At 35.9% G+C, this 16067-nt stretch overlaps 2 protein-coding genes across 4 annotated transcripts; both read left to right on the top strand.

Annotated features, from left to right (window-relative positions):
* LOC18612480 (phytochrome C) lies at positions 1172 to 8101 on the top strand. Of its 3 annotated transcripts, none has more exons than XM_007049294.2 (5): positions 1172 to 1550; positions 1780 to 3960; positions 4657 to 5473; positions 5654 to 5950; positions 6962 to 8101. In XM_007049294.2, the coding sequence occupies exons 2-5, from the start codon at positions 1917 to 1919 to the stop codon at positions 7173 to 7175; spliced, it is 3372 nt and encodes a 1123-aa protein (XP_007049356.2). In that variant the 5' UTR covers positions 1172 to 1550; positions 1780 to 1916; the 3' UTR covers positions 7176 to 8101. The 3 variants fall into 3 exon arrangements, with proteins under 3 accessions (XP_007049356.2, XP_007049354.2, XP_017984922.1); XM_007049292.2 differs by having other exon boundaries at positions 1172 to 1570; XM_018129433.1 differs by having other exon boundaries at positions 1172 to 3960.
* LOC18612478 (putative pentatricopeptide repeat-containing protein At5g09950) lies at positions 10447 to 15090 on the top strand. The gene has a single exon (XM_018118394.1). The coding sequence runs from the start codon at positions 10594 to 10596 to the stop codon at positions 13822 to 13824; it is 3231 nt and encodes a 1076-aa protein (XP_017973883.1). The 5' UTR covers positions 10447 to 10593; the 3' UTR covers positions 13825 to 15090.

The raw sequence follows: 16067 nt of genomic DNA, 5'->3' as shown, positions 1-16067 counted from the left end.
CTAAGTTTCAAAGTTAATTTTGAGGATGCAAAAAACTTGTGGAGAGAAGAAGAATCCAAAGCAGATATGGTTGAGAGGAATCCCCTTTATGGTTCAGAATGGAATCGCCACAACAATATCATGTGAACACCCAAACTTTGTTATTGCTTTTTTGTGCTATGCTCTTACTTTATTGCTCATTAAATGCTGCGTTTTGTAACTTTCATGATAACTAGGAAACTGCCTTGCATGCAGTCCTGCGGTTCCATGTACATTTTGTTTATATTAGAAATGCTTTTGGTACTAACAAATAATAAAAAAATGCCACATGTTAACCAAATATGTGTGTGTTTTTTTGTTATTTCATTTACTTATAAACTTTTGGATCCCATAGATGCTTGGATGACGACATCTAAAACTAATGGAGGAATAGTTTAGGGGGAGTGTGCTTTGCTTTGCAATCTTACTTAACTTTGTAGGTCAAATCTTTAATTATCATTAATTAAAAAGAATTTAATCATTACTGTATTTCAATATCTAATTTAATGATAAGTACATAAATTTTTTAGTTTTAAAAAAAATTTTCAATTCTTCTTTCCTTAAATTATGAAAAAAAAAATTTTGATCATTATTTATTTCAAACAACAACTAAGACTGTTTTTTTTTTTGTGAGAATTAAGTTTTACTTTTATTTTATGACTGTTACTAACAAGTGATTTAAGATATTTTTTTTTAGAAAATTTAGCATATTAAGAAATTTCTATCATATTAAGAGTTAATTATATTTAATAAAAAATATTACGGGTTTCAAGTATCTTTGAGTACTCAATAACAAAAGCTTTAATTTTTATAATAATTGTTTTTAAATGAATAATAACAATAATAATGATATAAATCTAAGTTTATTTATTGTGGACAATAATCTAAGTTATATGGATAATAATATTTATCATTATTATGCATAAACTAAATGAGCAGGTGACAATCAGATAAATTTGTAGGTGCTTACAATTTAAATAGTAAATATATATTAAGATCATAACGCAAAGAATGAATACACTAATCCTAACTCTAAACCCAAAAATATGGAACCCGCGTTATCAAGTAGCCGAATCCCACCACAACGTATCCATCGAGAATCCCGATTCTCAAACAAGCAGCCAACACGCGCGCACACACACACACACTCTCTCTCCTGGAGCCCATCGAGTCGAGGGGTCTGTATATAGGACTGTATTTGTTCTGTAATTTATCTCAGGAACCCACTACATTAAGAAGTCAAGCAGCAGCCTCTCCTTGTAACACCTCTCCCTTTACCTGCAATAATACTTCCCAACCCAATCCCCACCACACAATCCCTCTGCAATTCACATATAGCTTCCTGATTTTGTTAGTTTGTCAAATTTGGGCTTTCTTTTTGAGATTTGGATTTTGTCAAACAAGAGTTTATTTGAAGGAGTTTTCAGCCGTACAAAAGAGTTTTAAGTAATAGATTGATTTCGGATTGTTTGTTTTATTCAGGATTTTGGAGGGCGAATTACGGGGAATCTGCTATATAGATATGTTTGAAGGTGGTGGAATCCATTTTCTGGTGAGCTTTTTGATTCCATTGGTGGCTTTTTTTTTTTGGGTTGAGAATGGAATCATCTGAATTATCTAAAAAAAGCTGTTAACTTTTGTATGTTTCAATGCCATTTTTACTTTGGTCATGATTCCTGGGTCCAGTGGATTCTGGCTGATAATAAATAAGCTTAATTTGATATGGGATTTTTAATCTGATTATGGATTATGTTGGTAAAGTCTCAGGTTTTGTCCTGCTAGTGCGAAAGATTAACAGATTCCATGCAAAGCTTTAAACTTTTGTGATTTTGAAATCTTACGTTTGCATGGGTTGAAGAAGAAGAAGAAGAAGACAGAGGACAAGGGTGTTTGAGAAAATGTCATCCAAGTCGACAAACAAGACTAACTGTTCTAGGAGTAGTTCTGCTAGATCAAAACAAAGTGCTCGTATGGTTGCACAGACCCCAATTGATGCCAAGCTACATGTGGACTTTGAAGAATCCAATAGGCTTTTTGATTACTCCACGTCTGTTGACGTCAACATTTCTAGTTCAACCAGTAATGTTCCCTCTTCTACTGTGTCAGCTTACCTTCAAAAGATGCAAAGAGGAAGTCTAATTCAGTCTTTTGGTTGCTTGATTGCTGTTGATGAGCAAAACTTCACGGTTCTTGCTTATAGCGATAATGCTCCAGAAATGTTGGACTTGGCACCTCATGCTGTTCCAAGCATAGAGCAACAAGAGTCTCTGACTTTTGGAACTGATGTTAGAACAATTTTTCGCTCTCCAGGTGCGTCAGCCTTGCAGAAAGCTGCTAATTTTGGGGAAGTTAATCTTCTGAATCCGATATTGGTTCATTGTAAAATGTCAGGTAAGCCCTTTTATGCTATTTTGCATAGGATTGATGCAGGGTTAGTTATAGATCTGGAACCAGTGAACCCAGCTGATGTGCCAGTAACAGCTGCTGGGGCATTGAAGTCCTATAAGCTGGCAGCGAAAGCCATCTCAAGATTGCAGTCCTTGCCAAGTGGGAACATATCTCTGTTATGTGATGTTTTAGTTAAGGAGGTTAGTGATTTGACAGGTTATGATAGGGTTATGGTTTATAAATTTCATGAAGATGAACATGGAGAAGTTGTTGCCGAAAGCCGTAGTCCTAACTTGGAACCTTATCTAGGCCTGCATTACCCAGCTACTGACATACCACAAGCCTCAAGATTCCTTTTCATGAGAAACAAAGTTAGAATGATATGTGATTGTTTTTCCCAACCAGTTAAGGTGATTCAAGATAAGAGATTGGCTCAACCTTTAAGTCTTTGTGGATCCACGTTAAGATCTCCTCATGGGTGTCATGCACAGTATATGGCAAATATGGGATCAATTGCGTCTCTTGTGATGTCAGTAACTATCAATGAGGATGATGATGAGATGAACAGTGAACAGGAGAAAGGAAGAAAATTATGGGGCTTAGTGGTTTGCCATCACACTAGCCCCAGGTTTGTTCCATTTCCGCTGAGATATGCTTGTGAATTTCTAATTCAAGTATTTGGAGTGCAAATTAACAAGGAAGTGGAGTTAGCTGCCCAATTGAGGGAGAAGCATATTCTGCGAACTCAGACTGTGCTTTGCGACATGCTGCTGAGAGATTCTCCAGTAGGAATTGTTACTCAATCTCCGAATGTCATGGATCTTGTTAAGTGTGACGGTGCTGCACTTTACTACAGACAAAAATTATGGTTGCTTGGAGTTACCCCTACAGAGGCACAGATTAGAGATATAGCTGAGTGGCTTCTTGAGTACCATAGTGGCAGTACAGGCTTAAGTAGTGATAGCCTAATGGAAGCTGGCTATCCAGGTGCTTCAGTTCTTGGGGAGGCAGCTTGTGGGATGGCTGCAGTGAGGATAACTGCAAAAGATTTCTTGTTTTGGTTTCGGTCCCATACAGCTAAGGAAATTAAGTGGGGTGGTGCAAAGCATGATCCTGGTGAGAGGGATGATGGAAGAAAGATGCATCCAAGATCTTCATTCAAGGCTTTTCTGGAGGTAGTCAAGTGGCGGAGCCTGCCTTGGGAGGATGTAGAAATGGATGCAATTCATTCCTTACAGCTGATATTGAGAGGATCCTTGCAAGATGAAGTTGCTGATGATTCCAAAATGATTGTGAATGTACCATCTGTTGATGACAGGATTCAGAGGGTGGATGAACTGCGTATTGTCACTAATGAAATGGTCCGCCTGATTGAGACAGCTGCTGTCCCGATCTTCGCTGTTGATTCTTCTGGTAATATAAATGGATGGAACTCTAAAGCAGCGGAACTAACTGGCCTGACTGTTGAGCAAGCCATTGGCAGGCCATTTGCTGATCTTGTGGAGGATGATTCAATTGATATTGTCAAGAACATGCTGTCATTGGCCTTAGAAGGTGATAATGAGATTTATCTTTTGAACTTGTTTCTAATTAGATAATATTTTTTAATCTTTTTACGTAGAAAATATATACATGTTAACTGACTAGCGTATTTCAACATCTGGATATTTTGTTTCTTCCATATATACCTATGCTTAAACTGTGTCACTTACATTTGCATCCATTTTTTAGATGTTTGTTGGGCAGCAGTACAATTGTATTTGGAGTGCATAGGTGTTATTTACAGGAGGCATATTGTAGGTATATTGACCGACTATTGGGATCACAGTTTTATGGATTGTTCAGCATTGGTTGTCTACTTAGTGCTATCATGCTGCTTAGCAGGTTGAATTGTTTGGCACTGCTTTCTGACCTCTTCCCTGGCTGATGCAAATAAACCGAAAACCATGCATCTTCCTTGAAAAAGAAGAGAGTGCAAATTGTTCAGTCACCTAATTGATGAAATATGGTTTGCATGTGTCATTCTATTTGATCCCTCAGTGATAGCCTGTCATAGAACTGGACTAATATTTATAAATCTTATTCATTTTCTCATAGCCATGTAATTGATCATTGCCTTTGTAAGATATAGATTGTGCTAAATAATTTTACTTGCTTTTTGAGTTCCTTTTCTTCTCACATCTTTGCTTTGCACTATTTTGATGTTTTGTCAATTTAAACTGGCTCTGCATGTTGATGACAAAATGGCAGGTATAGAAGAACGTAGTGTTGAAATCAAGCTTAGGACTTTTGGGTGTCAGGAAAATAATGGCCCTATCATCTTGGTTGTCAATGCATGTTGTAGTCGAGATTTAAAGGAAAATGTTGTTGGAGTTTGCTTTGTTGGGCAAGATCTCACTGGCCAGAAGATAGTCATGAACAAATATACCAGTATCCAAGGTGATTATGTTGGAATTGTGAGGAGCCCATGTGCACTTATTCCCCCAATTTTTATGATTGATGAGCTTGGCCGATGCTTGGAGTGGAATGATGCAATGCAAAAGTTGTCTGGTATGAAGAGGGAAGAAGCCATTGATAGGATGCTTCTTGGAGAGGTTTTTACAGTGGACAATTTTGGATGTCGGGTGAAGGATCATGACACCTTAACCAAACTCAGGATATTATTCAATGGGATAACTGCTGGCGAAAGTGCAGATAAATTATTGTTTGGGTTCTTTGATCGGCAGGGTAAATTTATTGAAGTATTACTTTCTGCAAACAGAAGGACTGATGCTGAGGGAAGGATCACTGGTACTTTATGCTTTTTGCACGTAGCTAGCCCTGAGCTTCAATATGCTTTGCAGGTGCAGAGGATGTCTGAACAGGCAGCAGCCAGTAGCCTCAATAAATTGGCATACATCCGTCAGGAGGTCAGAAAGCCTTTGAAGGGGATCGTGTTAATGCAGGATCTGATGGGGGCTTCTGATTTAAGTGGAGAGCAGAGGCAGCTCCTGAGGACAAGTGTAATGTGTCAGGAACAATTAACGAAGATTGTTGATGATACAGACATTGAAAGTTTTGAGGAATGGTACAATTGCTTAAATATGCCTGTTACCTGTATCCTAATTAGCATTGTTGATCTTGTTGATTTCAAATGAACATAAATTTAGTTTTTATGTACAATTAATCTTTCAGGGCTAGAAGATTTTAACCCCCTTTTTCTTTATTTTTTTAACAAACATTTGCACCATGTGACTTCTATTTGCAGCTACATGGAAATGAATTCTGCAGAGTTTAACCTGGGTGAAGCCTTGGAAGCTGTCCTAAAACAAGTAATGATATCGAGCCAGGAGCGCCAAGTTGAGGTCATCCAAGATTTACCTGCTGAAGTGTCATCTATGCACTTGTATGGAGACAATTTGAGGCTTCAGCAAGTCCTTTCAAATTTTTTGTCAAATGCACTCCTCTTCACTCCTGCATTTGAGGAATCATCAGTTGCATTCAGGGTAATTCCTCGGAAAGAACGAATTGGAACGAAGATACACATTGTTCATCTTGAATTTTGGTAAAAATCCATTTCCTGTATGCTTTATTATATTCGCAGTAGATGCAGTCTGGCCAGTCTTTTTTATTAAAAAGGTAGAAAAGATTCAACCACCTCATTTCTGAGACCCCCTTTTTTGTGCAGGAAAAAAAAAGGAAAAGAAAGTTGATTGGGCCCCGGGGGGGGCGGGGGGGGGGGGCGGTTGGGTTGGAGGCTAGAATAGTAGAATAGTAGTAAATTTAGTACAGGTCGTAGCATAAGCGTGTCTCTGACTCAAAATTGACAGAGGATATTCCTAAATTGCGTAAAAATTGTATTTAACTGGTAAATGAAAATGTTAATCCTATTTCTGTCCTTTTTTTTGTTGGTTTCTTAAGATATTCCTTTCAAAATTTGTGAAGCATATGCTGTTTATTAGGTGGTGACCACACCAATTCTCATTGTATCTATGATGGCTAAGAGACATTGGTGGTCTTCATTGGTATATTTATTCAATGTGTACTGGATATTAGAATGACCATTCTTACATTCCATCATTGCTGCATAATGTATGGGTGACAAATACCCACTTGTGGAGTGAGTCTAAAACTGCTGACTGCTGAGCGCATTTTCTAAAATTTGGTGGGATATATACTGTTATATCATTTTCACCAAAATTTGCATTAGGTTTTTGCCAGTAGTTCTTTTCATTTAAAATTGTTGTCTTATTTTTTAGATCTCCAAATATTGAATTTATTACTTGGGTTCTCTGATGAGGTTTCTTCTCTTGCTTGCCTTTGTTCCTACATTGAATGGTCTTACTTTTCCATCTTGCTATTAATCGTATTCAGGATGCATTTATCATACTTAGGATATGAAGAAAGAACAGTTTCAAATTATTTTCGACTTTTCTCAAGGTGAATATTCAAACATTATTGTTGGCTTTCACAAGCTACAGGAGTCAATGGAGCAATTATATGTCATGTTTCTATATCTCCTCAATTAGATAAAGAATGAAAATAAGGCTGATGACTTTGAGTGTTTAAATCGCAGGATCACTCATCCAGCACCAGGTATCCCAGAAGATTTAATTCAGGAGATGTTTCACCATAGCCATGGTGTCTCGAGGGAAGGTCTAGGCCTATACATCAGTCAGAAGCTTGTAAAGATTATGAATGGTACTGTACAGTATCTTAGAGAGGCAGAAAAATCATCCTTCATTATTCTTGTAGAATTTCCATTGGCCTGCAATGTTGGCCACCATTGAAAACCCAGGCCATGGAAATTTGATTGGCAGAGAAACAATGCTACTGCAGCTTCCACATGAAATACATAGGTGGCTTGTCGTCTCAACCAAACCAGTGCCTCAGAGCTCTGGGTCAAGTTGCAGTCATTATGAGGCTGGATGATACGGGATGCTGCTCAAGCTGTCAAAGATCATTCTCATTAAAAGTTTGTAAAGCAGGTGAAAAGTTCACGGCAAAGTCAAGGCTTTGGTAATGAAAAAACCTGATAAATTCTGTTTAAAATTGTCACGACCTACCTTCATATGGATACCATGCATATCTATCTTGCATTACAATCTCTTCAACTGAGAAAATATCTAATTGCTTGGGAATGGAGCGCCAATGTTGCTGCTTTTGGGGGTAAGACTTCGAATTGGATACCTCTAGATGATCCATTGAGTTGATAAGAAACTCTTCTAGCTATGGAGGACTAACAGGTTGAGATGTCAATCAGACCTTGGTGGGTAATCACTTGCCTCAAATTACTTTGCAAATGCAGCAGAATTCGATCAAGTTGTTCTGAAACTAGAGCTAACATCTTGAAGGCATTGGAACTGTAGCTAGTGGCAGAGTTTTCAGTGGTTCAACGTTCCAGAAAACCCATAGTAAGAGTTGTAATTTTGGCAGTTGGAGGATCAGCGAGCAACCATGTTATATCTTGACCCTGTTTCTTCATTTGCTGTTCTGTTCTCAGGAACTGATGGTATTCCTGTGTTTTGTGTTTCCGGTATTCTGTTTGTAAACGGCTGTAGGGCCTCTTGTGGTCTGTCTGTAAACGACTGTAAATGTTGCGTCTGTAAACACGTGTAGCAGGATTAGTGTTTGTTCAATGAAAGCATTCCATTCATCCAAAACTAAAAGAAATAAAACGCGGGAAAATATGGTTGTAGTGCCATCAGCTTTGTAACTTTTTCTCTTTTCTCACATTATTAAGCCTTAATGTAACATAACTACGTCTCACGTTTCTTCAACACTTTTAATTTAGAAAAAATTGTAAAAAATAACCTTTTTATAAATTCATTTAAAAAATAACTATCAATAGAAAGTTAACTGTTTTACTTAATTGTAGCTATGAGATAACAAAAATATTTTTAAAATCATTTTAAACAAATTAAATGTTTTTAATTCTTCTCTTGCCATTCATCTCAATCTGTTTTGCTCTTCATTTTTCTCTTCCGCCATCTAGCTCTTTTTAATTTTATTGTGTCAATTTCTCGTCATTTCACTATATCGTCGTCGATCTACAAATCAAATAGTATGATATGGAATGTAACAACATATTATTGGTTTATTAATTTATATTCACAAAACTCTCTCCGTTTAACTCTTGCCATCTCATCATCGAGACCAAAAAAGCATGGTATGGTAAGTAACAACAATTTTTTGTGTTTATTGGTTTTTGAGTTTTTCAATGATTCAAATTTAGTATAACATGCCTTGGCGTGTAACAAAATAATTCAGGCCTTGGCGTGTGTAACATCAGTAGGAAAATGTAGGAAAAATGAAGTTTTGGCATGAAATATCTTATGCTAAAGCTTTGGTCTTGGTGTGTAGCATATGGTGCTAAAACTTTGGTTTTGACGTGTAGCATTTGGTGCTAAAACTTTGACTTTTATATGTATCTGAAGCTGAAACTTTGATCTTAACATGTAACATATGATGCTGAACTTTTGATGTGTAATATATTCTGTTAAAGTATGTAACATATTCTATTGAAGTGCATAATATTTTTTTTGAATATGATATGTAACAACAACATTTATTAAACATGGTTTGTAACTTGCTTTTTTGTATTTTACTACAATATAAACTCTTGGTGTTAAAATGTGAAATAACTTTTTTTCAACTGTAACAATATTTTTTTAAACATGATATATAATAACAACATTTTTAAACATAACGTGTAACTTGTTTTCTATTTTTGTATTTCATTAAGATATAAACTCTTGAAATTAAACACCTTCACGATAGAGATAAAGTTTAAAATAAAAAAAAATTTGAAATGAAAATGAAAATGTATTAAAAAATTATTCAACTTCAAACTGAGATAAAATGGATTTGAGCAAAAAAATATTATCCAAAATCCTTTAATTCGAATAATTAACTTTTAGGTTATTTTGTTTAAGGGTAATTTTGTCTAAAATCTTTTCTCTTGACTATAAATAGTTAAAATTAAAAAGAAGGCTATTTTTGAAAACACGGCTAAAAAAAATCATCCCTTTAACTTATATATCTTTTGTTTTCATTTTCATTTATTTTTAATTTTTTTTTGAAAAAATGAAAAGAAATTGATTTATGGAGTTGCCCTCTTCTCAACCCATTTTTATACATTTTTTTTTCTAAAATTATTTAGAATTGAAGAGGAAATGAAAAGGAAATTTTTTAAAAAAAATCACATATTTTTTATCTATTGCTATGTGATATTGGAAATAGATCTTCACGATGCTGTGAGATCATTTTTTAAAGTTGAAAATAAGTAGAAACTTTTACTACTTATTTTTGGTATCTAATGCCTATTATAGTATGTGTTATTAGTATTAGTATAACAAGATTTGTTAATTATGACAATGTGTTTGAGAAATAAATGATTATTATAAATTAATTACAATGTGACTGTTGTAAAACTAAAAAAATATTAAAAATGTAAGAACTCTTATCCGAGTGTGTATTTATAAATGAAGTGGAGATATATTTATAACTTAATAATCACTTATCTAGATAAAATTTACAAGATAAAGACAATATTAAGGATTTAATTTAAATGAATAATTTAAAATTAAATCTTAATTTTAATTTAATTTAATTTTAAATATATATAATCAAATTAAGAGATTAAATCAAATTATACTCATGCATCTGACCTGTTGAGCTATTTAATATATCTGGTTACCATAACATGCATATAACCGTAACATTGAAAAGTTTACAATTTTCTTAAAAGAAAAAAATGCAAATGGATTGAAAAGCTCCATAAAAGTGTCACGTGACATTCTCTTGGAGCTTTCTACGTTACTTTTATTTAATGTTATAGATGATCACAAAATAAATAAATAAATATTACAAAAAATTGTCACATGAAAGTAAATAAATGAGCATTGCACATATGATATAAAAAAAACAAATAAATTTTAAATTTATAAATAAGAGGTTTTTTTTTTATTTATTAAATATAATTTTTGAGTTAAAAGTTGAAAGTGTACTTAAAGAACAATTGATATAAGAATTTCTCACTAATATAAGTTAAGAGCCGAACCAATCCTCTCCTCGCCGTTCTCCGCGTGCACCGTCCGGATATATGTATGGTTACAAATAATTAAAAACGCCGATAATTTTGAATGTTTACAAAGGCGCGCCATAAAGCATGATGCAGAAGCAGAAAGGCCAACTGTCGACTTCGCCATGCTCCGGTCTCTCTTGCCATCCACTCACAGTTACAGGCGCAGGCCTGCTACCTACTACTCAACCCTTGCTTTTACTTCACTTTTTACCCCAAAGCCCAGCAACCAACTTCTCGGCAAACCCCAAAACCTCAATTCCCACATCAACCCATCTCTTCCTTCTCCAATCCCATTGGAACACTTGCTTAACCTCTACAAATCATCTCAATCTCAGCCCTCCTCCCTGCCCTTTTCAGCCTCAAATTTCGAGCTATACGAATCTTTGGTTACCCGGTACCGCGGTTCTCTTAGCTTAACCGATGCAAAAGAGTTTCATTTGCAGGTTTTCAAGTATGGGTTTGATGGAGATTTGTTTTTGTCCAACTCCCTCATCAATGTATATGTAAGAGCTGGTGATTTAACGTCAGCACGAAAATTGTTCGATGAAATGCCTGAGAGGAATTCGGTTACGTGGGCTTGCTTGATTTCAGGATATAACCAAAATGGGATGCCTAATGAGGCCTGTGAGGCTTTTAAAGAGATGCTTTGTACAAGTTTTTGGCCAACTCATTATGCCTTTGGTAGCGTTCTTCGAGCTTGTCAGGAGCTTGGATCCTGCGGGCTTCAATTTGGTTTGCAAATTCACGGGTTGATTGCAAAATCTCGATATTCGTTTGATGTTGTTGTTTGTAATGTGCTTATGTCAATGTACGTGAGTTGTTTGGGGAGCATTGCTGATGCTCGTCGCGTTTTTGATGAGTTACAGGTTAAAAACTCAATATCTTGGAACTCTATTATATCAGTTTATTCACAAAGTGGGGATGCAGTGTCTACCTATCAGCTGTTCTCAAGGATGCAAAAAGAGGGTATAGGGTTCAGTTTTGAGCCTAATGAATATACATTTGGGAGTTTGATAACTGCTGCTTGTTCTTCCATGGATTTTGGTTTGTGTTTGCTCCAGCAAATGCTTAGTAGGATTACAAAATCTGGGTTTCTTTCAGATCTTTATGTGGGTAGTGCTTTAGTAAGTGGGTTTGCAAGGTTAGGTTTATCTAACTATGCTATGAAGATTTTTGGGCAGATGAGTCAGAGAAATGCAGTCTCTATGAACGGTTTGATGGTTGGATTGGTAAGGCAGAATTTTGGTGAAGATGCAGCTGAAGTTTTTATGGAGATGACAAACTTGGTTGATATAAATTTTGATTCTTACGTTATTCTGTTAAGTTCTTTTGCTGAATTTTCTGCATTAGAACAAGGGAGAAGAAAAGGTAGAGAGGTTCATGGATATTTGATTCGTAGGGGCTTAAATGATGCGGTGGTTGCAATTGGAAATGGGCTTATTAACATGTATGCTAAATGTGGTGATATTGTTGCTTCTACTTCTGTTTTTAGACTTATGCTTAATAAAGATTTGGTCTCTTGGAATTCCATGATTTCTGGTCTTGACCAGAATGAGTGTTTTGAAGATGCTGTCACAAGCTTCTGTGCAATGAGAAGAACTGGATTAATGCCTTCGAATTACACTGTAATAAGTGCTTTGAGTTCCTGTGCAAGCTTGGGCTGGAGCATGCTTGGACAACAAATACATGGTGAAGGTATGAAATTGGGACTTGATGTGGATGTTTCGGTGTCAAATGCTCTTCTAGCATTATATGCCACTATTGGATGTCTTTCTGAATGCAAGAACATTTTCTCCTTGATGCTGGACCATGATCAAGTTTCTTGGAATTCTGTGATTGGAGCATTAGCTGATTCAGAGTCTTCGGTTTTAGAAGCAGTTAAATACTTTTTGGACATGATGCGTACTGGGTGGGATCCTAACAGAATAACCTTTATTAACATTCTTGCGGCAGTATCGTCTCTTTCACTTAGTGAATTGAGCCGTCAAATACACACTCTAATAATTAAATACCATCTTGCAAATGACAGTTCCATTGAGAATGCACTTTTGGCTTGTTATGGAAAATGTGGACAGATGGATGAATGTGAGAAGATTTTTTCCAGGATGTCTGAGAGAAGAGATGAAGTTAGTTGGAATTCCATGATTTCTGGTTATATACATAATGAGCGCTTGCACAAAGCTGTGAATTTAGTCTGGTTTATGATGCAGAGGGGTCAGAAATTGGATGGTTTCACCTTTGCCACTGTTCTGAGTGCCTGTGCTTCAGTTGCAACATTAGAGCGTGGCATGGAAGTTCATGCTTGTGCGGTAAGAGCTTGTTTAAACTCTGATGTTGTAGTTGGAAGTGCAATTGTTGATATGTACTCCAAATGTGGAAGGATAGATTATGCTTCAAGATTTTTTAGTATGATGCCAATAAGGAATGTCTACTCTTGGAATTCAATGATATCAGGCTATGCACGTCATGGGCATGGAGAAAAAGCTCTCAAGCTCTTTACACATATGAAGCTAGATGGTCTATTACCAGATCATGTAACCTTTGTTGGGGTCTTATCAGCTTGTAGCCATGTGGGATTGGTTGATGAAGGATTTACCCATTTTAACTCTATGACAAAAATGTATGGGTTGGCTCCCAAGATGGAGCACTTTTCATGTATGGTGGATCTCCTTGGGCGGGCTGGTGAACTTGATAAGATAGAAGATTTTATCAATACCATGCCAATGAAGCCTAATGTTCTTATTTGGAGGACAGTCTTAGGGGCTTGCTGCCGAGCAAATGGTGACAAGACAGAGTTGGGTAGGAAGGCTGCTGAGATGCTCTTTGACTTGGAACCTCAAAATGGTGTGAACTATGTGCTTCTTGCTAACATGTATGCTTCTGGGGGAAAGTGGGAAGGTGTAGCAGAGGCTAGGGTGGCAATGAGAAGGGCTGTAGCAAAGAAAGAAGCTGGTTGTAGTTGGGTTACAATGAAAGATGGTGTCCATGTATTTGTGGCAGGTGATAAATCACACCCTGATAATGATATGATCTATGCAAAACTCAAGGAACTTAACAGAAAGATGAGGGATGCTGGATATGTGCCACAGACAAGATTTGCATTGTATGACTTGGAACCAGAGAGTAAAGAGGAACTCCTGAGCTACCATAGTGAAAAACTTGCAGTCGCTTTTGTTCTCACACGCAATTCTGCATTACCTATTATGATAATGAAAAACCTTCGGGTTTGTGGTGACTGCCACATGGCCTTCAAGTATATATCAAAGATTGTTGGTAGGCTAATTATACTACGGGATTCAAACAGATTTCATCATTTTAATGATGGTAAGTGTTCATGTGGAGATTACTGGTGACAGACTGGTCAGGCTTGATTTGTCCTTGGGGGATTATGGCATTGCATGCTGTAGCTCAACACTTGAGAGAGGAATATCATAAAGTTGGTTTAATTTCCCTATCAATAGTCCATGCTAGAGTTTGATATGTGCTGAATATTTAACAGTTGGGAGAAATATGAAATTAGTTAGTTGGTTCTAAAACTTCAATGAAGCAAGAATTTGATATGTCTGATCTTGGGGAGATGAATTACTATCAGGGATTGGAAGCCAGACAGCTTGAGTCTGGAGTTTAATATGTGTTGGAAATTCTTTCAAAATGGTCCACTACAAACCAGTAGGAACCTCAAATGAAAAATTTTCAGTGCATGATAAAGCAGACATGGCAGAACCAGCAATGTACAGAAGCTTAATTGGAAGCTTATTGTATCTTTGTGCTACCAGACCAAATATCATGTTCACTGTCAGCTGCTTTCTATTTTTATGCAGTGTCCTTCCTAACTTCATTTCACAGCTGCAAAGACAGTGTTAAGATACTTGAAGCGTACAATGGATTATGGTCTCATATATGAGCATCATAACACTATCAAGATTGTTAGTTACTTAGAATTTGACTGGGCAGGAAGTATTGATAACTCTAACCAAGAAACAAGAGGTAGTGGCTCAATCATCAGCTAAGGCAGCGTATGTTGTAGCTGCAGCAACTACTAACCAACTCATATGGCTTAGAAAAATTCTACCGGGCCTGCAATTCGTTCAAACTAAAGCTACTACCATTCATGTTGACAACAAATCAACAACTATCATTGCAAAAGTAAGCACATAAATGTGAAGTATCATGCCATCAGGGAAGTTGAGAAAACAGGTGAAATCCATGTTGAATACTGCACTTCTGAACACCAACTATCAGACATAATGACAAAGGGTCTTACCAGGCAGAGGTTTGAGTATTTGAGATCAAGGTTGGGAGTCTTCAAAGCTTGTTCCAAGGAGGAGTCTTGGAGTTGAGACTTGCATTGAAGATCCTTTGGCAAATTGCTTACAAAACCTTTCTGTTTATATTATTTTTAATTTCTACATTTAGTATTAATTTATATTTCATAGTACTTGGAGCAGTGCATGTGTCCACTGTATGCAGTGAAAAGAAAGCTTATCTGTACCTGTAGTTAGTGTACTTGAGCAGGTTAAGTCATGCTTCAGTTCAGCATGTTTTGCTCCTATATATACTTTAATTTGGATGAAAGAACATGCAGAAGATCAGTTGATATTTCTCAAGTTTTTTTTCTATGTTTTCCTTTATGGCTGTTTGCTTAAGATTCATGTTCAATGCTTGGTTACTCACCGCCTTTTCCAACCATTTTACCACATGCAATGTGCTTTATCAGGACATTGGCAGGTTAGCTGAAAACCCAAGGTGGGCATCTAAGAATAATATCATGCATCCATGATCTCATGGTACTAGTAGCTCTCTTATTATCTGATGTAAAGAAGTACCAATTATGAATTATTTGTTTTATGATGGATTGCTTCACTGAGGAATATACGTGGCGATTGCATCTCTTGTTGCTCTCCAGCTGTATGCATCCAAACAAGTAAGATGGTGAGAAAATGACCTTTGAAGGATAATGCTAGAGAAAAGGGGTTTACGTAACTGAAGTTGTATTTTATCATTTTGTTGGGATCCATAGATTGATGGTGGTATGAACAGGTTGCGGTGGTGTGAATTTTTATATGTTTAGTGTCACTAAAAATACGAGGATTGTGGGGTTTCAGTAGATTTGGTAATTTTGAACATGATACGTTAACACGACATGAGAAGACACGGATTAAACAAGTTTTGAGTTTAATCTTAACGTGTTTCGTATCTAATTGTGTCTAACACGTTAAGACACAAAAATTTTCGTGTCTTAACGTGTCAGACACAACAAAGACGTTTAAAACACGTTTAAACAAGTTTACTTAATCGTGTTATCGTGTTTAAATGTGTATATGTGACATATTTATTAACCTATTAAAAATTAATAGTTAAAAATTAATTTAACCTTATATAAATAATTTTAAATATTATTTTAATAAGTTTTTTTTAATTTTATAAAGGGTATAATTATACATGCTCAATCGTAATTTTTAACTTTTGGTGATTATTTGATATTATTATTATTTTTGTTTTGTTATAATTACTTTTATAATTATAGATTTTAAATTTAAATAATAAAATTATATTTAATTATAAATATTTTTATTTAATCGTGTTAAACGTGTTA

The sequence above is a fragment of the Theobroma cacao genome, chromosome 1 (assembly GCF_000208745.1).
Source record: "Theobroma cacao cultivar B97-61/B2 chromosome 1, Criollo_cocoa_genome_V2, whole genome shotgun sequence".
Lineage (NCBI taxonomy): Eukaryota > Viridiplantae > Streptophyta > Magnoliopsida > Malvales > Malvaceae > Theobroma > Theobroma cacao.
The sequence above is the reverse complement of the archived record's forward strand: the minus strand, read 5'-3'. Positions and strand labels throughout refer to the sequence as shown.

Coding starts and splice junctions, on each gene's coding strand:
- LOC18612478 (XM_018118394.1), top strand. CDS start 10,594: ATGCTCCGGTCTCTCTTGCCATCCACTCACAGTTACAGGCGCAGGCCT.
- LOC18612480 (XM_007049294.2), top strand. CDS start 1,917: ATGTCATCCAAGTCGACAAACAAGACTAACTGTTCTAGGAGTAGTTCT. Junction 5,474..5,653: donor ATTGAAAGTTTTGAGGAATG/GTACAATTGCTT, acceptor TTCTATTTGCAG/CTACATGGAAATGAATTCTG. Junction 5,951..6,961: donor ATTGTTCATCTTGAATTTTG/GTAAAAATCCAT, acceptor TTTAAATCGCAG/GATCACTCATCCAGCACCAG.